Raw genomic sequence first — 25,618 nt, forward strand, 5'->3', positions numbered from 1 at the left:
ACATACCTTGCTGTCCTTTGCTTGACGGTCGTGATAAAGGTAATAAATACAGTCCTCATGAGGGTCATCAGTATAAAGCCTTTTTTTGGAGCAGGTAGCACCGGCTCTAAACAGACCCTATTTCTCCTTTCCTGACATAATAAAGTCCGATTGATGACAAACCAGCACTGAAGATGGATCCTGCAGATGAAAATCTGAGATGAAGCTAAGAATACTGTCCAATATCACTAATAACAAGAGAAAAACTGAGCAGAGCTCAGAGGTGACTCCCTAGCACAACGAGCAGTTGAAAATCTGAAGGTCTAAGGTTCTCTGAGGAGTGTTCTAGAGGGTGAAGGGTCCTGATTGGTTCAAGGATTATTTTTGGTCTCTTTTACGAAACGAGAGTTATGGGTTACAAAACTGAAATGGGACTAGGCCTTTTTTCTGCTTTGTATTGATTTAAGCATTGCTTTTTTGATATACCGGGGACTCCCATCTCGACAACGTGGAATGATTCAAGCATGTGAATCTATGAAAGTTCCAATACTGGAGTAAGGGCTGTGGTCTGACACCAATTCTTTTGTTCAGTGGTGGCCACCGTTCCTATGCAGAATTCTACACCTATAGGGTGCCATGGGGTGGAAAGATTTCAAACAATAAGACTGACAGTTAAATCTAAAAATAGTTGCATTGTGGGCAGATCCACAATATGAAAGATGGTTGCTACAAACATTGGCTGGCGAGGGATGACCCAACGCCTTTCTCTCAGTGCATTATGATTGATTGGCAAAGATGTGACAGAAAAAGCAGTCTCGACCAGACCTAAAAACAACCTGCTTTGTATTGGTCTTGAAGAATCCAATTCAGACTGACAAATACAGGCAGAAGAGTGCAATTTAGACCGGAGAATCTAATGGTACTCATGCACACACTGAGTTTTTAATTTCTCACATGCATTGCGGCAAACGGAGAAAATCGCCAGCACCCCTCCTGCTCTTTACTGCGGCTGCCGCGGGGCGACAAACGTAGGGACCGCCACGGGCGGCCAGAGGGCTAGCTATGCCACTGCTGTGACTGGGACCAAATGTGGACATCAAAGCCAGCAACCAAAAATATAGGCCAGACCAGGGTTCTCCAAAATCGGTGGGCCAGATCCATGCCAGATTTTTAAGGTAACTACATTTATCTAAATGGGGATATGCTAAAAAAATCTGGCATGGATCCGGCCCTCCAAGACAGACAGACTTGAAAGCAGTTTCTCCTGAGGCACAGCCGGGAGTAGGAACCTCTGCTCAATTTTAAATTGTGTATAATTTGTGTTTTTACCTCCTTTTAAAAAAAACAAACGATCTTTGGCATCTATCCTCGCTCAGCGCCCTGACAGCTGACGCGGGCGGGTGACTCTAGCAAAAACAGAAACGCCATTGGCCGATTGAAGGGCACGCCCCCTGCCAATAGCCACGCCCCTCTGCAGTACAAAGCGCACGCGGAATACGAGCGCTGCGCTTTGAAAGCAGTTTCTCCTGAGGCACAGCCGGGAGTAGGAACCTCTGCTCAATTTTAAATTGTGTATAATTTGTGTTTTTACCTCCTTTTTAAAAAAACAAACGATCTTTGGCATCTCTCCTCGCTCAGCGCCCTGACAGCTGACGCGGGCGGATGACTCTAGCAAAAACAGAAACGCCATTGGCCGATTGAAGGGCACGCCCCCTGCCAATAGCCACGCCCCTCCATTCACTCCTCACATAAAAGATGTGTCCTTACAGGAAGCGCAGCGGACGAGCGCGCCGAATGCGCGCCGAAGGCTCGCCAAAGGCGAGCCCGTCTGCGCCCGTCCGCGACAGGCCGGGACCAGGGGCCACAACCCCTGTCTCTCCAACTACAGATAGACCAGGCAACTCTGCGTTGGCATACTCTCGTGGAGAGCTGCTCAAACTTAATACTCCCTTACCATCCTACAATTCCCTTTGTGCTAAAGTTGGACCCTCCCACACCGTGGGCCCCTTTAGCTGTCGTTACTGTAGATGGAATTGTAACTACCCGGAGCCACCCTCACCTGAAGACACACCTACCCTGGACTACACATGTATTTATGTCAATGCAAGGTCCCTCCCCAAACACTCTATCGAAATATGGGACATATTACAGGATAGCAAACCTGATTTTGCTTTTATTACGGAGACTTGGCTCGGCGAGCACAATACCCCGGATATTACTGCAGCCCTACCAAATGGGTACAAAATCATTAATCTCAATCGACCAATTAAGAGAGGAGGTGGAGTGGCCATGATATTTAAAGATAGCTTTTTATGCCGTCAAGAAACAGTCACACAACTAGGCAAACACGAAGTTTTAATTATCTCCATCTCCATCAATACTCAGGTGATCCTCGGATGCGCGATCATCTACAATCCCCCAAATAGCACAATTGACTTTAGCACCCAACTTCTAGAACAAATCCTTCCATTCTGTCTCAACCATAAAAACATTATAGTCATCGGTGACTTCAATGTTCATTTCGATCTATCTGATAATCCCCTAACTAAACGACTGGCCACAGACATGGAAATTATGCAATTAACGCAGAAAATAGCTCGCCCCACACATAGAGCGGGGCACATGTTAGATCTTATATTTACTAACATATCGAAGACTAACATTACAAATATAACCCCTTTGACATGGACGTACCATTATAGGATAGATTTTACATTAAACCTACCTATAAAGACTAAAAGACCGTTAGCTCAACCGACTAACTCTACTAAATGTTGGAGTAAATTCTCTTTGGAAAAATTTAAGGAAGATTTCTCTCATATTCTCAACTCTGAAATGACATGCGAAGAAGAAATTTGTCTATTGCGTGGCAACATAGAGAAAACACTAGACCATTGCTCGCGGACTCGCGCAACCAACCGATCCAAACCGAAAACCTCGGAGAAATGGTATGGCCCAGACCTAAAAATTGAAAAAAGAAAATGCACCACACTTGAGCATAAATGGAGAGTGAGTAGAAACCCCGAAGACAGAGCCACTTACAAACATCAACTGAAAATATACCACACCGCCATACGCAAAGCAAAGAAAGACTATCTTTCTCAAAAAATACTAGAGAATAAAAACTCGTCCAAGGAGCTTTTTAAAATAGTAAAAGAACTTTGCAATGCCCCCAGTCTTACATCTAATTTAATGCCATCACAAGAAAATTGCACAAAAATTAGTGACTTTTTTAGCGATAAAATTGACAAAATATATGCCTCTTTTACAAATAACAGCCAGGCCCCTGTGGAGTATCAGATGGACTCCACTTTGCAAGCCAACTGCTCTACCTTTGGCCCATTTTCAGAAGACGAGGTCACCAAAGCCATGTCAGAAATCAAATCAGGCTCGCCATGGGATGTCTGTCCACACTATATTTTCTCTCAACTAACTCCCATAATTGGCCCAGCAGTCACAAAAGTTTTTAACCAGTCCCTGGAGCAAGCTGTATTCCCAGAAGTTTGGAAAAATTCGGCGGTTATCCCACTACTAAAAAAGGCGGGCGCGGACATAAACGACCCAGCCAATTATCGTCCCATTTCACAGCTCCCCTTCCTATCCAAGGTTTTAGAAAGACTGGTAACAAAACAACTGTCAAGTTATCTGGAAATCAACAATCTACTAGATGTCTCCCAAACCGGTTTTAGATCAAATAACAGCACAGAGACTACGCTCCTGGCTGTAATGTACGATATCCGAATGCAGGTCGATAAAGGCAAAACGGTCGCCCTGATACTCCTTGATTTATCAGCGGCGTTTGATACCGTGTCCCATAAACTGTTAATTCACATGCTTGCCGCAAAAGGAATACAAGGTAAAGCCCTAAATTGGCTGGAGTCCTTTCTATCAAACAGATCCCAGTCCATCTGTTTAGGTAACTTTACCTCTACCCCTCGAAAGATTAAATATGGAGTGCCCCAAGGGGCAGCATTGAGCCCAACATTGTTCAATGTATACGTCTCCTCATTGGCGTCGATTGGCAAGAAATGGGGCATTAATATCTGCTCCTACGCGGACGATACTCAGCTGATGGTAACCCTAAATGGGGAAAATGACGCCAAAAGTAGACTGCAAAACTGCCTGTCAGAGCTATCCAATTGGATGCATGGTCATTATTTAAAACTAAATGCTGACAAGTCAGAAATTCTCCTCTTCGGTGGGACTAAACAGCTCTGGGATAACACCTGGTGGCCAATTTCCTTAGGTTCTCCACCTAAGCCCACATCGTCCGCAAGAAACTTAGGAATTCAGATGGACACCACTCTATCGATGAAATGCCATGTCACCTCAATATGTGGCAAAGGATTTGCCATACTAAAAAGGTTGAAACGGGTCTTCCCCTGGATACCACTGGAATGCAGACAGATCCTAGTCCAGTCGCTACTAGTTAGCAGGCTGGACTATGGCAATTCTCTATTTGTGGGTATGTCGGACTACTTATTTAGAAAACTACAACTGGTCCAGAATGCTGCTGCTAAAGCTGTTTGCAATAAGAGAAAGTATGATTCAGCCACAAGCTGCCTGAGAGCCTTACACTGGCTGCCTATGAGGCAAAGAGCCACGTTCAAAATGCTATGCATCGCCCATAAAACAATATACAATACTGGCCCTTTCATTCTACGGAATAGAATTAAGTTCTATGCTCCAGCACGGAACTTACGTTCACAAGCCTCAGCCAAAGCAGCCACCACACGGATCAAGCTATCCAGGATGGGCGGACGTGCCTTTTCACACATTGCTGCTAAATGTTGGAATGATCTGCCCATCAACCTCCGACTCACGGACTCCTACCCCATCTTTAAGAAAAAACTAAAAACTGCATTATTCCCCATATCAGAATAATCAACAAGTCCCAGGAAACTGCCTTAGGTTTTACTGCTCAATATTGCAGCGCCGTGATATCCTGGTAGGATGAATGTTGCGCTTTACAAGTACACTTAACAATAACAATAACAACTCTGGAGAACCCTGGGCTAGACTAATAAAGGTTTCAGAGTTGCAAAATCCTACTTGTTTGCATTTTCCTCCTATGTACATTTTAGTCAAGCTAACATGTTATTCTATGTAATGACGGACAAACAATCCGTAAGTCTCATGTATGTTATAGCAGATCCATTAGTCTTAAATACTTTCACCTCAGGAGAAGACCTACTTGGTACAGTTGTTGAATCCAAAGGAATGGAGCCGTTAGTGGCAGCTGGTTTCGTTGTTTGCGGTGATGTTGCACTCGGAGTAGAGAAAGCTGAAGGAAATTTAACAAAATTGCGTTAGCACCTATCCATTCTTTCTTCATGAAACCATGTAAATGCAATAATTAAAACTATATATATATATTTTTTTTTTTAATGTGCATTTTCTAAAAATACTCGAGCCTGAACTCGAAAAAACAGAACCAGGTAATGAATTCTGAGATCTCTTCCCACAAATGGCTAAAACAAAGTGTCGTGTTTCGTAAACTTGCACTGGAGTTAGTTCACTTCCAAACTACAAGCTTTCCTGTGTTTCTGGGACAGCCATTTCCAAAAACACAAGCCCTGATAAAACAGCAGAGCCCAGTTAGGGGATTCCCACAAGCCCAGACACAACCGGCCCAACCTAGCACCTCTCGCCCCCATAACCCTACCCACCCCCGCGCAAAACGTCAGCAGAAAACTCTCCCACAGCTTGGCCACAGCCTAGCATAGCATCGGACACCCCTACTAACCTGTATCCCACCCCTCCCCCGATCTGCTGAAATGTAACACCTGCTAAGGACAGCTGATAAAAATCAGACTGATTGGCCCCGGCATTTACAGGCAGATTTTCACTGGTATTCCGCATTCCGGGTACCACAACTTGTAACGACCGAATTTAGGTGTGGGGATATGGGCCAGAATGAGGCATTCTGGGTCCCAGTTATCCTTGCACTTAAATCCAGCTAACTTGTAATCAGGGCTTATGTTGCTAAATAGTTAGTCTAAAGCCGTTCAGGGACAGGTTGTTTGACCAGTATGTATGCAAACGAAAAACACGTGCAATCTACCTAGACATGGACTCACTGCAGAAAGATCTGCCTTGCAATTCTGATCAAAGCAGCAGAGTCTTGCAGGTGACCAGAACAGAAGACATTAAAAGAAGGAAGCTACTGACCTTATCGCCCAGAGAACCATTCCCCTTCCAGCAATGATGCAGGTGGCATGGAGTTTTACTCGTGGTAAACCGGTCTTTAGTTAAGGAAATCTTGTGTTTAGTTTCTATTTCACGTGTGTGGTAGCAGAGCTGATTATTTTGTTATAAGATGTAGCATACCGTTCTGATGCTAGGTGGGTACTATAAATTAAGCAATGGGACTCACAGCCCAGGACCCATGGACATGGGCCTGACTGACAAATAAGCAAGTACACCCTGCTGTCAGTGGTGTTATCAATGTCACAACACATTTGCCTAGGGGTGGAAGTAGAAATGCTGACGAGCAGCAGGTGGATCTAAATTACAAGCACTGTGGTTGAGCATGGATTTAATTTTGAGAAGTAGAACACTTGTGTATAATTCTCACTGTTGCCACCACTAATTAGAATAATTCGTAATCAGAGTTGTTAGTGGAACGGATAAGGAAAGGTCATTAAAGTATGACGGTCAAGAAAGCTGCTAATATTTCCAGAAAATCACCTTGTATAGTGAAAAGACACACATTTATTTCTGTTCAGCCCTATAACATTTTACTCAAAGCATTATACATTGTAATGCTAGGCAGAAAAATTAAGTGACCCTATAGTAAGGACATTAAAAAAACTGTTAGGCTGTGTTTTTAATTAACAAATAAGGGAAAATAGATCGTCACGTGGGCCATGGAAAGAAAGGGTAAAGTATTGAGGTTCAAGAAGCAATAAAAGTAGGAAGAAGCACCGAGTAAAGAAAGGAGACAAGTACTATCTGGAAGAAAGTAGCGGATGGAGGTAGTAACAACAAGACAAAGTGAGAAGATAGAAAGGGGGAGAAGACATTGATGTATTCAAAGTCAGATACACAGAAAACTGGAGATCCAGAAGAATAGTGCAGTCAGCTTAGAGACATAATGCTGGCTAGGTATGCAGTTATTAAACCACTACATTTTTACAGCGGGTTAGTTCCCTGACTGCATTTTTCCGCGGCATTGTTCCTGCAGGAGAGTGAAAAGACATGCTTCAACTTGAGATACATGGGGAAATGCAGAGGGGGCATACCACGGACACAGGTCACACTGTCAATCCTATTTTCGTTTCTGGGTCATAGTCCACCTTCATGGATGCAGGACCCAGCTAGGCTGAACAATATCACTGGAAGTCGAGTTGTGTAATACAACAGCATTAGCAGCAACTCAAATCACGGGAAGAAGTAATCAAGACGGAAAAAGACAAAGACATTTTTTTCTTTTGAATCCAATCCCAGTGCACTCCTTTCAAAATGAAAGAACAGAAACTCACAGGAGGGATCTAGTCTAAGTTATTTTCCAGATAAAGACTGAACAAGTTTCCTACCTGCACTCCTTCTGTAAGAGGACATGTACCAAAAGATTTACCCGAAGGTCACTTTTGGTGAGAGGTAAAAGGAAATTAGACTAATACTATTTCAGGTGCTAAAGTGCAGAATAAATGCCAATGGAACAATTAATAAAAAGATGTATTTTTGGACTCCTGAAATATTCTGACCTGTCCATATATGGGGTCCAGTCTTGTGGTAAATCCTCACAACAGTCCATCAGATTCTACAGCTTGTCATGCAAAGACTACACAAAGACTACAGCCGGCATTTTAGTGCCACACAAGGCATTCAAACCTTGCCCAACACTCCCACAGATGTCTCTGATTAAGCTCTAGAACCCTGAGAAACCATTTATGGTAAAACACAATGGCCAACTTAAAACACCCATCACTGCACAAAAGCCAGCCATTCGTCTGCTGGACAATTTTATCTATCAGATTTTTCAAAAAATGTTCTGCCTGGCCACCCCTCACACCACTAAATTCTACCACTATTCAGGGAGGGTTAATAAAGGAGTTTCCAAGCAGGGACAACTGAAGGCAGTTTTTTTTTTACTTCTAGACAAAGGAGAACTTTACAGTCATGACATGAAGAATGTGGACAATGGCAAAGGAGATGATTTCAAAGGAGGAAGTGAATTGACCTATAACTCTTCACTCAGGGTAATCACGCCTTAACTGGTTTTATATACACAGGTTGACATCAATTTGCACCTTACACTTGTGGACCTGTCATCGCAATAATGAGGAGGATACTGCTACCGACAACCAAGAGAATATAACAACTAATCTAACCCCCTGAAGTCTCTTATAGTAAGCAGCAAAAGCACATACCAGATACTGCTCAGACTTCACACTAAACTGGCCATTTTCTAACTTCCTGTGAAAATAGAGGTAGAGTAAGGCCCTGGCTGTGTCGTCCCTAGCAAAGCAAAAGCAGAAGAGCTGTGAGCTGAAATGATAATGCTGCACCTAATCAGAAGTACAGACACAGCCGAAGAACAACCAGGCCTAAAAGACTCCAACCTTGGATGAGCGGTCTTCCTAGTACATCTGTTCTGTTGACTCAAGAGACCCACAATCTTTGGACCGCTTCAGGAGGAGGGGCACAAACTGTGTGTTATGTACATTAGGTTTATTGAACCAGGGATAGCAGAGTGCCCATTTGCAAGCACCTTATAGCTCCTTGCTTCCACCAATATCCCTGAGGCACTGCACTCAATGTAGATCTTCATCTATTCTGTAGCTTCATTAAAGCAATGACAGTCAGTTGGCAGGCCTTTGGCAGGTTACTTATCCTTTTTGAAATTAGGTATTGCAATACTAGTGCAAAAGGAACTCTCCTACAGGGAAATTTTCAGATCACTACGTTATCATCTTCTTACCCGACATAGTGCTCTACCCATGGAGGAAGCCTGAGACGACCAAGAAGGCCCTCAGATGGATACTTTGAGCACGGGCCTAAGAATAAGAGGAGGAAGAGTTACACTAGTCTCCTGCTTCAAGGGCGGCCACAGAGATTTCTATTAGCACCTTGCACTGCAGGTCCATAAAAACTTTTGGCAACGCAGCATTGTCACTGTGGCTCAAAGCCAACAGTGACCAATTGAGACCCTGATGTACAGAGCTCAGTCACTACCAACTCAGTGGGATTGGAATACTTACCAGAATCCAATATGCTATTGCTTCTGGCAACATAAACCTCATTCAACTCAAGCCACCTATCCATTAGAGAGGCAAAACAGGATGTTCTGGGTGAGGGAGAGTTCTTTATGTCCTGTTCTGTTCAGGGGTAAGTAGAAAAAGGATTAAAGGAAGCTTTTTGTAAAACTGTAAGTGGCACTGGATGCCTATCTCATGAGGCGAGAGAAACAGAAAAGTGTGCGGCCCCTGAGACCACGTAGAAATTCACCATTCAAGGCAGAAAAAAAACCAAGTATTTGTGAACCTTCAGTTGACATGAGAAAGGCAGCACTAATAATGAGGTCAGGGGAATAATGGAAGGAGAACTGCTTGCTATTTACAGAGGCACGTCTTGCATGTGGTTTACTTAAGGGGTAGTCAGCAAATATTTGTTGGATAGCTAGTTTTGGGCACAAATAGGATATATGTCGATAATGATATTAAAGTAGTGATTCGGGAGGGGGCGGGGGGGTGAGGTGGGAGTAAGAAACCAAAAAACATCTTAGCCTATTACTCTAAGATAATAGAACAGTTGTAAGTACAGGGGATAATAGTCTTGAGAGGTAAACCGGTCCAGAATGAAAGTCAGTAACTGTAACTGCTAAGGGCTTCTATCAAACGTTTCGTACAGTAAAGATCTCTGACCCAATCTACCGGATGAGTTATGTTGACTCCCCGGAGCTTCCCATGCAGAAATCACAAAGTCAGACTGGCCATCCAGCATCTTTTAACCTAATAAGATGTCAGGGTCTGATAACTTTACAAAAGTCTTCAATAATACCTTTTGAGCAACCCTTATACCCCATTAACCGTTCTGCTCAAATCCTTCCTGAAGACAAATAACATCCACAGTAGATGAAGATCTATCTGTCATCTTGAATCCATTTCAAGGCCAACCGAATGCGCTTTTTATAGACCAAAAGTGGTCACAGAAAATCAGCACTAAATTATTCTCTAAAGGACACCCACTAAGCTGGACAACTGCTACTACTACTGGTGGAACTTAACCAATCGTGTTTTTTAGGTGTGTAGAGACCTCTGGTAATGTGAAGAGGTGTCCATATTTAAAAAGGAATGCTTGAAGGAAAACATTTAGTTAATCCTGGCAAACTTAGATTCAGTAAAAACATTTGACCAAGTGAGTTGGCCTTTCTTGGGGCTAACAACAGATTTAACGGTTATGTAACAGATTTTTGGACCAGAACCATTTTACAATTACCACCAGCTAATGGTTAAGGTATACCTAAATGGTGAACAATCTGATCCAATCTAGCTATAGTGGACTTTTTCTTCATGTTTCCTCTTGCTAACAGAGCTCACAACCACACTAAAAATAATGTTACTGGATTTGGTAGCACAACATAAACCTTCTGCCTTTTCTGAAATATGCATCCACATCATAGCCATTCTTGTTGTGGTAACTCCATTACTATGAAAAGTATACAGGTTTTAAAATAAATGTGTCCAAGTCAGAAATACTAAAACTCAACCTTCCACTCTAGAGTTAAATGCTTTGAAAGAGAAATCTCAGTTTAAAAGGTCCAGAAGATCCATTAAATATTTGTTAATACAAATATTTCAATTTGTACAATACTGAAAGCCAAAATAGAAATTAATAGATAGTGTCATAGTAGACTTAACTAGAAGGAACAAGCACACTCTAACATGGCTAAGCTGTATAGTTGTGCTCAAAATTAATATTCTCTAGTGGATACCGTTTTAGTTCTAGATAGTTCATCTATCTATCTTGATGCAAAATTACAAGAAATATATAAATATCTCATTGCGTTTGTAAGAGGAGAGGAGAAAGTCTGCGGACTACCATTCTTCAATATTAGTCATTACTCTCAGGCTGCTCAACTAAACATGATTGGGAAAGTAATAAATCATGCACAAAAAGTGACCAGGTGGTGACTTGGAAGGGCACACTGTTACTTACAGAATCAGTGAACTAACAGTACAGTTGCAGCTCCTCTGCTATCGCGGAAGAGCGTCGCCCCACTGCTTTTGAGCAGTGCAAAGTAGAGGAAATATAAAATTATAATAACTCAAAGTTATTATCATTTTAGGTTTCCTTTGCGGGTGGGTGGGCGTGGCTGTTCTGCTCTCGGAGCAGGGCAGGGGAGGAGTGGTTTGCTCACTCCTTAGTGCGCAATGACTGTTGGGCTGCTCAAAACAGTCATGCGCACTTTCCCTTTTTTCCATGCAGGCTGCTTTACAGCCTGCGTGGAGAACATGCCCAACCCCCCATTCCCGGGTTGAGCGTCGATTCAGGGTGCTCAAAACCAATCACAATGTTGCATTGCAGCGTTGTGATTGGTCAGGGGAGCCTGGCTGTTCTTCCTGGCTTCTTGTTCCTCGAGTCCCACAGCCACGAGGAGGGCAGGGGCAGCAACGTGGGACCAGACGGCCAGGTAAGTGTATTTTTTTGTTTTTATGCATTGCGCAACACCGTGCAGTGCTCCCGACCCGCCACCCGTGAGTCATGCCGGCCACCACTGTAACAGTATCCAAACCCTGTTATAATATGAACACTGGCATGATCAGAGGTTTTTGCCTCACTCATCTACAGCCTCAAAATTGTTATTGATGAACATCTATCTTCCACCTAGCGCAAAAAATACATTACTAGTTACGAATTTGTTTCTTTATATGTACAAGATGATTGCAAGGGAGGAAGAAGCATTGGTGCTCATAGCTGGGGAACTGAACTCCAAGGTTGCTAACTCTGCAGTTGAGTACGAAAATATAGATAAAATCAAAACTCTGAATATCCCAAGCCCTTCCTTTGCAGTTTCAAATAGACTAGATACGTGAGGGCATAGGCTTTTACAATTTGTTGGGAAGTACGACTGCGTAATTTGTAATGGGAGAATCAAAAATGATTTAGGAGTTAACTTCACATTTAAGTGTAAAATCTGTCAATCTATTCTTGAATATGTAAATTGCCTATTTTTCTTTGTTTGGGTTTCTTTCTAGTCTTACGGTTATGATAATTTTCTAAGCGATCACAATATCCTTAATTTTAAAGTTGACGTCCCTGTTGCTTGGGCACAACTCTTGCAGGACACTCATAACAGGCACACTCATTGGAATGAGGGAACTCTGAAAGTGTTAAATGTCTCCTTTAGAAAGGCCTTAGAGGATTTACGGTGTTTACTTCCTGATCCTTAGGAAAGTATAAGTAATAAATGGGAATATTTGTTTGGATAAAAATAGATCACGCCAGGGTAAAAATGGGCAAGGACACCACTAATATGAAAAGACAATGTTTTCAGGATCCCAAAGCTATCAGGGATATCTATAAATCGACTGACTAGATGTCAGTTATTATATTATTCACAAGTAAGAGGTAAAATAATTAAGAATCTGAAGAAAAATGGAAAAGATACAGAACAAAAACAAAAATAAGCTTATCTTCTTAGAGAAGCAGTAGTCACTATGATCTCAAGGAAGTTTTGGGACTTAGTTGATGAAGCTAGTGCAACTCGAAAAGTTGCAACAGCTTCATCTATTAGGAGCTCAACATGTACTCATTATTTAAAGGAATTGTATGCAGCCACCACAACAGCTCAAGCGTAGCCTCCCTGGTGGAAGTTGCTATGGTGAATGCTTCTTGTGACAATGGCCATCCTTCGGCGGCCCAGATAAAACATTTTTATCTCAAAATCATGTTGCTCGAATGCCATGGGACAAGATGAGATCTCAATTTCGGCCACTACAATAAGGAGGCCTGCTTTGGTCTCAGTTTCTAGCGCCGATTTTTTAATTTTGTTACGAGAAGGATGACGTTGCCCCTTCTTGGAAAGGTAGTACTATCCCTCCCCTGTTCAAAAAGGGAAATAGAGCTTCCTCTAGTAGCTACTGTGAAATAGCGCTATTGGGTGCAGTGGGAAAGATCTTTGCAAAAAGCTTATTGATACATTTACAAGAATAGGAAGCTGATAAGGAAATTCCACCTAGAGAACGAGCAGAACTTGGGGCTCAGTGTTCTACCTTAGATAACAGCTCAATAATGCAAGCAATACAGAAAAGTATAAGTGGTCAATGTGTATACGCGTCTTTTATTCACTTCTCCACTGCTTTCAATCGGGTCGACATACCCACTTTGTAGAGGAAGCTTTCCATTCTGGGGATTCCTCAATCCCTCCTTTATTTATTAGTGGCCCTGCACTCCTCCACTGGTGCCAAGTTATTTTAGGTGGAATCCAAGGACTGTCAACAAAAATCCCAACAAAAAATAGTCTCAAGCAAGGGTGTCTTTTAGTTCCTTTATTATTCTCCTTGTACGTATAAGACCTACCACTGGCTCTTGTAAGGGAGAACTCTCCTCAAAGTCGGGGTGGGGGTGGATGAAGGAAATATCTTGTCTGCTGTATTCAGACGACAGTCATACTAGACCTTACTGTTAAGGGTTTACAAAAAAGATTGGCCTTAATTACATCTTTTGTGGGTGATTAAAAATAATTGCACCTAAAAGTGAAGTTCTAGTATTTAAAGGGAAGCAGCAATTAAAATAAAACAAATCATACCTATAACCCGGGGAATGAAAAATGAGGGGAGGTTAAATCATATGCATATTTAGGAAAATATTTTAGTTCTAATTTATTAGAAAGGAATCATATAACCTATGAGTGCACTAAAGCAATGGACCACTCCAACTGGCCGAGATTATTCCATAATGCACATAGTCGCAGACATTTTTTTTTCTTTACTTCAGTTGTATAGGTTAAAAATTCCCTTATTTACTTTATGGCTGTACAAATTGATAGATGGTCCTTTTTGGACACCATTGTAGGCAACATTCTCTGTAGATTAGGTAATCTGAACACGTTAGCTCCCACAGGGACCCTTCGTTTAGAAAGGGATCTGGTAAGCACACTTGTTTTGGGGTTAGAAGCAATTATATGGTGAGGCTTCTGGCTAATTCACTCTAAGACCAACTCCCTATGGGAGAGATTTTCATTTAGCTGAGGCAAGATAGCACCTTTAGGTGAAAATGCAATGCTGCCTTAGCTTACTTTAAACTAATTCAAGGGACAGTGGAATCCATGGCCCTGATTTAGATCTTGGCGGAGGGAATACTTAGTCACAAACGTGACGGATATCCTGTCCGCCATATTACAAACCCATTATTTCCTATGGAGATCGTAATACGGCGGATGGGATATCTGTCACGTTTGTGATGGAGTATTCCATGCGTCGAGATCTAAATAAGACCCTATGTCTGTTCTGTACCTTAACATATTTCTCAGAAACAGTGGTCCTGCTCACAGTATGGAATTAGATATGGCCCACTGCCTATCAAATCCTAGATGCACAATAGCAAGTTCTTCCTGCAGTCCTAAGACAATGCAATTGTATCTGAGTTTGAGCATAGCTCATAATGCACAATATTTAATTATTTTAATTAGATTGCAAATGGTACAATTAAGATGTATCACAGGAGCTTGGGAGGGAATTAGTAAAAACGAGTGAATTTGTAATTTATGTTTAAATGGAGTTCAAGATTTTGTATTGTGTAATTTTCATGTAAGATTTTAAAACCATGATTTATTGGTAATAGTATTTTATCTGTAGGTAAAGCACGTGCACTTTTATATAATCCATACAATTAGATGTCTTCTTGTTTTAAATTTATTGTTAGCAGTGTCTTGAAGTTCTATTGATTTCAGACTGATCTGTGATCCATTGTCTTTCCCGTTGCTCATGAAAAGCATTAATTAGATGTATAACACCCATATATTCTGTGATTGCTTCTGTAATTTATGGAATAATGTAGGGAGCAAGGGTAATGGACTGGAAACTGTTATTAACTAGAGCCAATAACTGTTAGAATAGTAAAGACGATCACCAATATCTGGGAGAGAGAAGTATGCTTTAATAAAGTGTTGTCGACCCAAAAATAGGACAAAAAAGAGAAAGGTTGTGTCTGCCCTAATTAGAGAGGCTATTATCAGAGCTCTTATATAAAAAGATGCTTCCATATTTTGTCACCTCGCTGCATTGAATCAAAGGGACAAGTGGATTTTAGAGAAGAGATAGGAATTATGTTTGAGTGTTCCTGTATCTGCCTAGGGTTGAAGGCTCCGATTCCCAGTTTTACAATATTTGATATTTATGCTGGGGTACTATTGCAAGGATTGACCTACAGAAAACGTTTCTAACTGGCTGGCTGGTTGATATGGCACCAAAAATTAATATTGTGTTGCTATAAAATGTTAGAATTAATAAAATAGAGGGAGGGCCAATGAGAAACAATAAAGGTACGAGAGCAATGTTAAGTGGAATTGGGAGCAACAAGAAAGACAGAAAACTTCAAATCAGATATTGTTTTCTCCACTCGCGAAGGATTTTATAACCTTGCTATACTGAGTCACCATAAGTGAGTCCCCTGAACACGGTTCATACGGTTTAACAACCCATTGGAAAATTTACAGGGTAACCAAAATAAATAAAGACCAAGCTGTGGTAGGATACCGACAAGAGAACAAATTATAATTGATATTTCCTCCTAATGGGATTATCTGACAACTGCTTAGGGGGATATGAATATGTGTGAGGATGATTGTTTAAAAATATAGTGCAGATAACCAAAACCTTCTCCCCACAAAGATGATTTGATTGCTAGTTAGGACATGTTCGCAATAATCTATACCTGCTTCTAAGAAGAAGATTAACCTAGGCTGATACTTGTATGTGGTATTTCTAAAGTGTGAAGCTACCCAAAAGGCAGCAGAACGCTAATTCATGAAAATGACAGATTAACCAGGAGAAAATGCTTTGGCATTGCTTCAGTCACCCAAATTTGCTATCGTCATTAACTGGAAAAGGAACACACTCCGACAAGCACATTATTGGTACTAAAATCTAAACACAATATCAAGATAGAATAAATACTATAACCAACTGCAAGTAAAAAGGAGACTTCTAAAATGTACCATCCTATGACAGATTGTACTGAGAAACAATATACAATTCACAGCGATTAAGAGACAGTACCTTATTCATATGACATGATGAACAAGCATGCCAGGGCCAGACAATTACCAACTGAATGGTAAACGTAAAGGGAGGGTTTGGCTCACACAAATTACACTTAAGGACTGAAACAGACCAGTGACATGACCTGAGGGAGTGCTATCAGTTTGTTGTTCAGATGTTTGAAAGACTAATCTTATTCATTTTCTGATTTGTCTCTCATCATATTAGTCCATGACAGCATTTAACTGTTACTAAGACTTCCTATGCTTGAATTTTTTAATAAGCAAACTATTCACTGTATTGGTACGTAATCAATTCTGAAAAAATATACGTTTATAAAATTCATACAAAGTATGGTTTGGCCATGTACCAATTCTACGTTACTAGTGAATAATATCTCTGAGAATAATTTTCTCTTTCATGCAAACATCATTATGCCATTTTAGAACCAGAATGCAGGATGGGTCCAAATTGTTTCTCTAAAGAACACCTTAAACTGCATGATCGTGATGGGGGTGAAACATGGAGGCTGCAGAAGTGGGTATAAAATCTAGAGTTTGTAAGACATTGGTGTACTGGTCAGCAATCTGTTTTTGGGCATGCTCAATGAGAGCCTGAAATGAAGGTTCTTGAGATCATCTATCCAAGGGGGAGAAAGAGGATCAAACATAATTTGCCCTACTAAAGAGACTCTGAGGACAGTTGGCTAGGGCTGTATTTTTAGAATTCAGTTCGTCCACACACCAAACCCAATGTAATTTGGTAAAAGAAGGTACTGATTGGTTAAAGAACCTGTCAAATAATTTGCTTTACAGGATTGAAAGAGCAGCAGAAGGTACTCCTGTAGTGGTAACCAGACTACGTATTTCAAATAATCTTTTCTTCTCCTTCTATAGTTTCTTGGTACTATCCAGCACAAAGTCAAACTCCAAGGGGCCAACATGCTTGCATCGTGACCACGGCCACTGAAGAACCTTGGACAGTATTGGGGCATACTGGTTTAGAAAACACCAAAGAAATGGTGCAAATGTTTTTTAATCAATCTAAGCCACATATAATTATTCTGGACATTTACCACCCAAGCTCAAGATCAATTTCACTGGTCAAACCATAGAATACCTTATAATGAGTCACATGCGCCCAAACATCAGTCTGGAAGACATTTTTACTGAGTAGGACTATGCAAAATGCTAATTATTTGTCACCATGACAATTTCTCAATTTACATCAGCTCTCCATCTTACATGCACATAAAGGGAAAATGTTTGATCTCAACATCAACAACAAATATATGCCTACCATTGGTAGAAATCGACTAGTCTGATCATTTCTTAGTCCCGATTCAAATTCAGAGGCCCCGAATTTTCAAGAACATCCTCGAGAAAAGCTGTGTGTTCCCCATGAAAAAAATAACCGCATCTGGCCTCAGCCAACTCAACTCTTCCTTAGATATCAACACCCCCATTGAACCATATATTCACATCACTGATGACACCAGTGACTTTGTCACACCAGGAAAGGTAAAAGCTCTACGCACCAAGTCTAAAGAATCCTGGTTTAATGAATCCCTGTCAATTAATTGAAAACAAATTCAGAATCCAGAGAAAACTTGGGGACACTATAAATCATCAATGCTTTATACCAAATTCAAAGCATTAAAAAAAACTACAGAAAAACTATGTTCTCGGTGCAGGTCAATTTCCCATCAGAACAAACCACTACTTTCTCAAATATGCATGTTATGAAATCAAGCATCCCTTAAGTCCACTGAATAGAGCCAGTAATTTTTTGGAGCACTTCTAAAATCTGAGCCAAAATCGGCCTCTTGAAGATCTGCAGGGGTAGTAACTGTATAGACCCAAGATAGAACAGAGTTATCCATAATTTCTCTTTACAAGTAAATAGGTGGTGTAATATTTTGATACCCTTTCAGAGCATGCCAGGATCTAATACATTAAAAGAAGGAGGCTTGCAACCTGTCGCTGCTGTCCCAAGGAAGCGGACAGTGGCAGCGGGGGCTTAGAAACAGGTTGTTAAAGAGCAGTGCAGCATAGCTGTTCGTCTCTTTTCCTGCAGCCTATGGATTTATTTTTATATAGCACTAGCTAGACCCAAAGGTATCATAGAGCTTTACAAAACGATACAGCATAATGTAGCATTACAAAGGAGGCATAAGTGAGACATTGACTAACGTAGCTCTGCGTATGAAGTTCGACACACATTCTAGATTCAGCCTGAAATAGAGATGCAGAGAGTCAGTAGCAGGATAGGTGTGATAACAGTGTGCGGATTCGTTTAGGACAGCCTAAGTTGGAGGAATGACTAACTTATTAGGCAGTGATGGAGAATCACACCCAAGCACTGGTGGAGGTAACCCTGTCCTGCTCGTAAGCTCTCATGCCAGCTCTCTGCAGAGTTTTTGTAAGGTTCAACCACAAAGGAGTCAGAGGAACTAGAAGTTGTATGGGTATATTGAGGTGAAACAATGCCTTAAGATAGGCTAGTGGTAGGAACAACTTTATATTTTCAATAAAGCCTGGAACCTATTGACTGAAAACCGGTCACAATTTGCAACCAGAATTTTAGGGACAAATATATAATTTTATGAACTGACCTTTGTATATATAGGTGGGTTTGTGAAATTCCAATTCGGAGTGGGTTACAAGCCGAACTACCTCATTAATATTAATGAGATGGGTAGCAAATTGCAACTCAATCTGAATGTTGACCAACACCGGGATGCCTGCCAGGGTCATTAGACCACTATGTCTATAATCGCCTTAAAATAAAAGTATTTTATTTTAATGCAATCCTGGTTTCCTGTCCATAAATTCCATAAATAAATGTATGGGAGTTATGATGATAAATTTTGATGTGCCTCATGTCGCTAAAATACTTAAACACAATTAAACGTCTGTTGTCAAATACATGTTAAATAAAAAACAGTCACACAACTGTTAAATATAGCAGAATACATAAATCTAGATGTGCCTCGTCCATAAAATACTGTATTATGGTTATTATTTTCAGCTAACAAATTTGTTAGAACAGCCTTCAACTTGACTTTCCATCTACATCGTTTGTCAATTTTTTTCAGGCTAACATATTGCACCACTCAATTCCCTTGCACTTTTTGACTTTTATTAATTATTATCTTTTATCATATTTTCAGCAGCTAGGGGTCATTTTGGCCATTACCAATTTTAAGTAATCATTTCAACCATGGTCATACTACTAAATTCCTATATTTAATGTGGTTAAGCCTGAAAACAGTTTATTATTTGCAGATTTTTGCTTATGCTCAAATTTCATAGTTCTGAGGACGACACTTTAATTCAATATGTGTTGAAATGTTGACGGAACTGACAACTGGACTGCTAATTTCATTCTCAGATGATCTATGACGGCTTGCCCTGTACCAATATTTTCATGAATGGTCCGATGTCTGGATCTGTAAATACACACTTTCCTCACAAACGTCTAGTTAATTTCTGAACTGTTTTATCACTTGAGCACTTTTGTCTTTACCATCAAAAAATGAAACTGTATTAAACATTGTATTAAAGTGTTTTAGACTGCTTATATGACCTTTAACTTTATATACATAAGACTGAGGCTTTTCTGGAGAGATTCATTAATTGCTTCTGTATGTAATTTCTAATAGATATTGCAAGGAATCACGGTGTTCTGATTTGTCAGTGACATATGAAGCACAAGAAAAACAACTGCCCCAGCCTAACAACACATGATAAGTCACCAAGCGACCAGCCATCAAAAAGTCAACATCAGCACTTAGTGTCGCTAAAGAAGGAGTGAGACCCTCCCCCCCCCCCCTCCCCTGCCTAGTGCTGCGGTTGCCAGCCCAGACCCTCACCAGTGGCTTTCAATGGTCAGTTTGAGTTGTGCAGATCACTGGGTCTGGTGTACTTAGCTAAGGCTAGTACACGTAGCGTGTACATGTCCACTTGTTAAGCCTCTGCCCGAGCCTGCATACATTACAAACCGTCTCGAAGCCGGGTGACCCCACCTTCCGCATACATGCTCAAATAGCAGCTCTAGCTCTTTCCAGCTATGCCTAGCCCAGCAGCTGCCATCAAAGGGGATGACTGTTTGGTGTGCCAGAGTGTCAAAAGACCGGTATTGTCCAGATGAATATAAAGCTATTAATGAGCCGTGATCCAGGCCAAGTGGATACTACATATGCTTAAGAGGTAATTGCAAGGTTAGTCTCTTTGTACATGCAGTTCATACGGGTTTAAATCCAAGAACACTACTGAGCCAGTTGCATCTGAAAAGGCATCTGTGTTGTGAAGATTTCAGCAACTAGATTGAATGGTGACATTTTAAGTAATCGAGGGTACTCCGTGTTACAAAACATTATTATTCGAAGGCATCTACGATTGTCTTCTTGGTTCCCTTATAATGTATGTTTTATTAAAAGTAATGTATTGCTTGAAAGCAGAATACGAGAAAACAAGTTTCAGATACCTGTGTATGTATTCATACAGTAGAAAATGTTGCCTTGTGAGGTTTGTGCACCCCACGCTTCATAGTTATTGCCTGTTTTGTAGTCTTGGAGTCAGGGGGTGAATCCTTAATTACCATACATGTCATTTGCTGACTCGAGGCTGCATTCACCCATCAAGACATAAGCATCAACGCAAAGCAAATACATTTTGAATGTGTACGAGTCCCATTTTATGGATATAAATAAGTACTTTGTCCATCTGGAGCCTAGCTGCATGCCCTAAACTCCTAACTGCTGATAGTGTGAAGGAGCTGGTGGTGGCCTAAGGATCTGAGCAGCGGAAGGTGGGTTCACAGAGGCCAGTGGGACCCCGGAGACTGGTACCCTTAGAGGGGTTTCCAATGAGAAACGCTGAAGCACAGTAGCAGTGCGTGGGATGGGGCATAGAGATGTGACAGGGCTAGGATAGCTAGAATGCATGTTTAGATATCCCAAATCTTAGGTAACCCGCCCATGGTCCTCATTAATGTAATTAATACAGATTGTAATTATTACTAGAATATCAATAAATTCGGTTATAGTAACAACTGTTATTTACAATGCAGAGACATGGCAGGAAGACGTACTTCATAAGAACACATTATTAGTGTGCCACCATTTTCACCGTCTGAATACAATATTCACTGCTAGAGCTGTAGCTAGTGAAAGAAGGTCACGATGTACCCATTTCTCCCTTAGGATGTATGGGATAGTAAAAGAATCACAATGACGACTAGTCCACCTGTTTGATTATCTGAATGATTACTGCATCTGAATGCCGTATTACTGAGTCGGTAATGGAGGCAGAAACATCAAACTAAAAAGAGGCAAACAGACTGTGATGGGCAAATGTATAAAGGATGTCTAGCACCGCTTCTATGACAGCTCTTACCCTCTCCTATAACTGACCCACTTACAGGCTGCGGTGAGCGCTACACTGAAGACTGCAGGTGGTGGTCATAGGGTGGCACCAATGGTGAAAGTGGGTGGCCCTTGCAGTGGCATATACCCTCCAAAGAAAACAATTGGGCCCCCAAGTACAAAGAAAATAAAGTAGTGGATAAACTCATTGCAGTGATCAGCAAAATAATCGAGAACTTCAAATTGATGCTAAAAGAAATGCGGAAAACGGTCTTCATGGGAAATGTAAATTGAAAGGAAATTTTATTTAGGTGAGCACACCAGCATTTCAGGAGAGGAGTATCATTAGATGATATTCGATATGTAAGTACAAGAGGGATTTAGGATTGTTTCCACTATTAAGTCCTGGACCAAACACAAAAATGATTAAGAACGCTTACCTTAAAGCTCTTGCCGAATGTAGCTCCTTACCGAAGCATGTATAAAATAAACTTATTAAAATACATTTCTTTAGGTTTAAAAATGCATGCATCAGAACGTCCATAAACATGACTAGGTACCAAATGCCTAGCGTCAACTTTATTTTAGCGTAGCTGTTCCTCCATTAGCAAGCACATGCTGCAGCAGTGGCAAGATAGTTTCTACCGTTATGTAGGAAGACTCATCTAAGCAATGAAGAGCAACAAGGAAACATTGAAAAACAATCACACCAAATCAAAGGAATGTAGTTTTACATTTCTGTACTTGCTCTTATTGAAGATATAGATTCATCAGACATCTCCTGTTCAAATTAAACTCAGCCTTTTGAGGAGGGATTTCCAATTTTTGATTCTAAAGCAAAACATGTTTCTCTCTTAAAACGAGGATTTCAAAAGCAGTGTGCACTGCAAAAACAAAAGAAATCCTCAATAAATGAGATACAAGGAGGGAGCAAAGCGATTCTGAATAGAATAAACGCATAATACGCGATGAAATAACAATATGACAATACATTTGAGGAAGAACAATGTCCTTGATTATTGGTACAAAAATGTGTGAAACACTCCTGAAAAATCTTTTTAGTATACTTCGTATTGCATCATACTCATATTCTCTTATTTAATTTCTACCTGTGGACAATATTACTATTGGCTAAGGTTTCCTTCACATATGCCCACTTGAACCTTTGAGGAAAAACATTCATGTAGATTCGAACAAATGTTATTCTCGACATAGGACTTGTTCTCTCTGGAAAAAGTTCATTTCTGCAACCTGACCATAGATTTGAGCTGCTCTTTTCAAAATAAATACAAAATTGCAAAAATGGGGGACCGTAAAAAGAAAAAAAGAGCCATCAACAGATACATTTGGGTATTACTGATCTAGAAACTGAAGAGGGCACATTTTATGGTAAAGAAGGCAGAATCTGTTGTGCAGTGTACCCCTTAGAAACAGCAATTCTTATGCTGGGGTCTGTGATACCCACTCAGAGGGTAGACAATTAAGGAGGCAGAAAATGAAATAATATCAATATCAGTGTGTATATATATATATATATATATATATATATATATATATATATATATATATATATATATATATAATCTACTGGCGGTCGCCAGTAGATAGCTATAGTTAGGACCATGTTTCCATAGGAAATCTCTCTCTCTATATATATATATATATATATATTTTGATAGATAGATATTGTTGGTCCTCCGTTCTGCTTTAACTCTCCTGCCCTACGGGGGTTGTCACATTTCACTAAGCATGGTACCCGGCTGTTCTTGGATGTGATTGTGGGAGTGTCAGAAAAAAGGCTCAAGTCGACATTATACAGACAGCCTACAGCTTACTTCAACCACTGAGTAGCCTTCCATGTTCCCTTAAATGGAGCATTCCATATGGCAAATTGATAAGAGCCAAATATAACTGCAATGATGAAAGCAAACTCATCCTTGAATATGACACCATGATCAAGAGATTCGGGGAACGTGGGTACCCTGAGTGAGTACTAAACAAAGCTATCGGAAGGGTTAGTAAGAAGTCAAGGAATCAGATCTTATTTGGACCTAGTAAAAAGCAGAGTTCGGCTGAAGATGAAGGGTCATTGAGATTGATCAATACATACAATAGAAATTCCAGTCTAGTGAGGTTTTGAATAAGAACTAGAACTTGCTGAAATGTCATATTATGTACTGCAGGAGTAGGTCACTTGGAGATGCTTTGGTACATGGTGATGTCACAACTAGGAACAATGATTTGAATTCTGCCCTCACAGGCTTTTACACGTCCGGCACATGAAAGGCGTGTTCTAACACCAAGAGTATAAACTGCTTGGAGTACCTTTTTCGGACAAGCCCAGAGAAATATCCCTATTCATTACATGTGGTACCAATTATGTGGTACCAATTATGTGGTTTATGCCTTTGTGGCCTTAGGAATGTGGGCAGTACCATCCATACATCCATCCATTACGTGAGAGAGAGTTTGAACACATGAGGGCAATTGATAACTGTAATTAACGCCACCCTGTGGCCAGACATTTTTAACAATTCCCTTTCTGCGATCACTACCTTCTGAAATTCTTTGTTGTAGAGAGAATTGAGTTGAATCCCTGATGGCGGGGGATAGAGTCCTCAAACGTAGAAAGGAAAATGGTTTGATTATTGGCCTGAATACCAAAGTTCATTTTGGTCTGAACTCGGACGAGGAACTATCAATCCATTTAGGCAAATTCTGCTGGTTTTGTACGTATGGGTACAGTATAGTGCATATTCTTTTTTTAACACATTTTCCTCAATTATATTTTTTGAGACTATGATGATGATTTTGGCACATATGTAAGAACCAATTTTGCATTTCTTAAAGGTCCAAATCACTATTTTGGACCGTTAAGAAATGCAAATCTGCCGTTCGGTATATACTAAAGGCATATGCAGCGTCGTAAAATGCAATTTCTACATAGTAGAAATGGCATTTTGGGAATTTACTATTTGTGCTTCGTTAACCACATGTACATAGCATTTCATAATCGCGAAATAAGCATTTATGAAATGCAATTAGAATTGAATTGGGTCTGATGGTTTCCAGGTGCAAACTTAAAAATGGCACCTACAATCCATCAAATAAGATCCCTTATATGCCAAAATTAATATCTAAAAATGTAGACAATGATAACCCATAAGAAGTCCTACACCTCGTAGGATAAGATTGGCAAAAAGACCCATTTGTTCCAGTGCATCTTTCCCAAAAAGGATCACAATGGGCTCTACATTTATACAAACTAACTTTGTCATTGATTGAAATGTATGCACTAATCACTACCTGCTTTGCCAAACATGCTGTCATGTGTTGTATGCAACCACTATTAAATCAAATTTAAAAAAGGAGGATCAGAATGGATGAAACAAAACACCAAATAAGAAAGCCAAGCAGTTTGAAAACTCCACCATGAGACTTTGCTTCTCTGTCTCCTTTTCTGCTTCTCATTTCCTTTCAGTACTTCCAATTAAAACTCATTTGTGATTGCAATTTGTTTTCTTATGTAATTCGAGTTAAATTTATGTGCTACATAATATTAGAAAAAATATTTTCCAGCCAGCTGCTGGTTTGATGTGATGCGGGATTAGGCTGTGGGCCTGGAACCTATTCCAATGCTGCCCCTCAATGTTCGATATATGCCCTTGCATAGATTTGTTAGCCATATGTAGCTGGCTGCATTGTAAGGCTACTGAATAATTCACGTTTTATTTTGTATGTGTGTGTATGTATAGATATATAAATATATTTCCAAAGATCTTCGCACCTCCACACCGCGAGAATTTCACAGCACCATAAAGAGAGCAATAAGCAGGTATTTTCTTTTTAAAAGTGTTTATTCAGCACACCATCGTGCAAAAACAAAAAGTATGGACGGTCTACGCGTTTCGGCTCTCCTGCTTCTGCTGGACCATTATATATCCTCAGTGACGTAATCAGTGATGTCACGGACCGGACCATGTCATAAGTGATGTAATATGTGAGGTCATAAGCAGTGCATTGCAGGGGCGCAAGTTCTAGTTAGCTAAGGTAACTCTAACTG

The 25,618-nt window shown here is 40.5% G+C and overlaps 1 protein-coding gene across 2 annotated transcripts in view; it reads right to left on the bottom strand.

Annotated features, from left to right (window-relative positions):
- Positions 1-25,618, bottom strand: part of TMEM123 (transmembrane protein 123) — a 243,314-nt gene that overhangs the window by 54,954 nt on the left and 162,742 nt on the right. For both annotated transcript variants that reach the window (XM_085621447.1, XM_085621446.1), the window contains exon 4: positions 5,174-5,263. In XM_085621447.1, coding sequence (XP_085477573.1) covers positions 5,174-5,263 — 90 coding nt within the window. The remainder of the gene's footprint in view (positions 1-5,173; positions 5,264-25,618) is intronic.

This window comes from Triturus cristatus, chromosome 8 (assembly GCF_964204655.1).
Source record: "Triturus cristatus chromosome 8, aTriCri1.1, whole genome shotgun sequence".
Classification (NCBI taxonomy): Eukaryota; Metazoa; Chordata; class Amphibia; order Caudata; family Salamandridae; genus Triturus; species Triturus cristatus.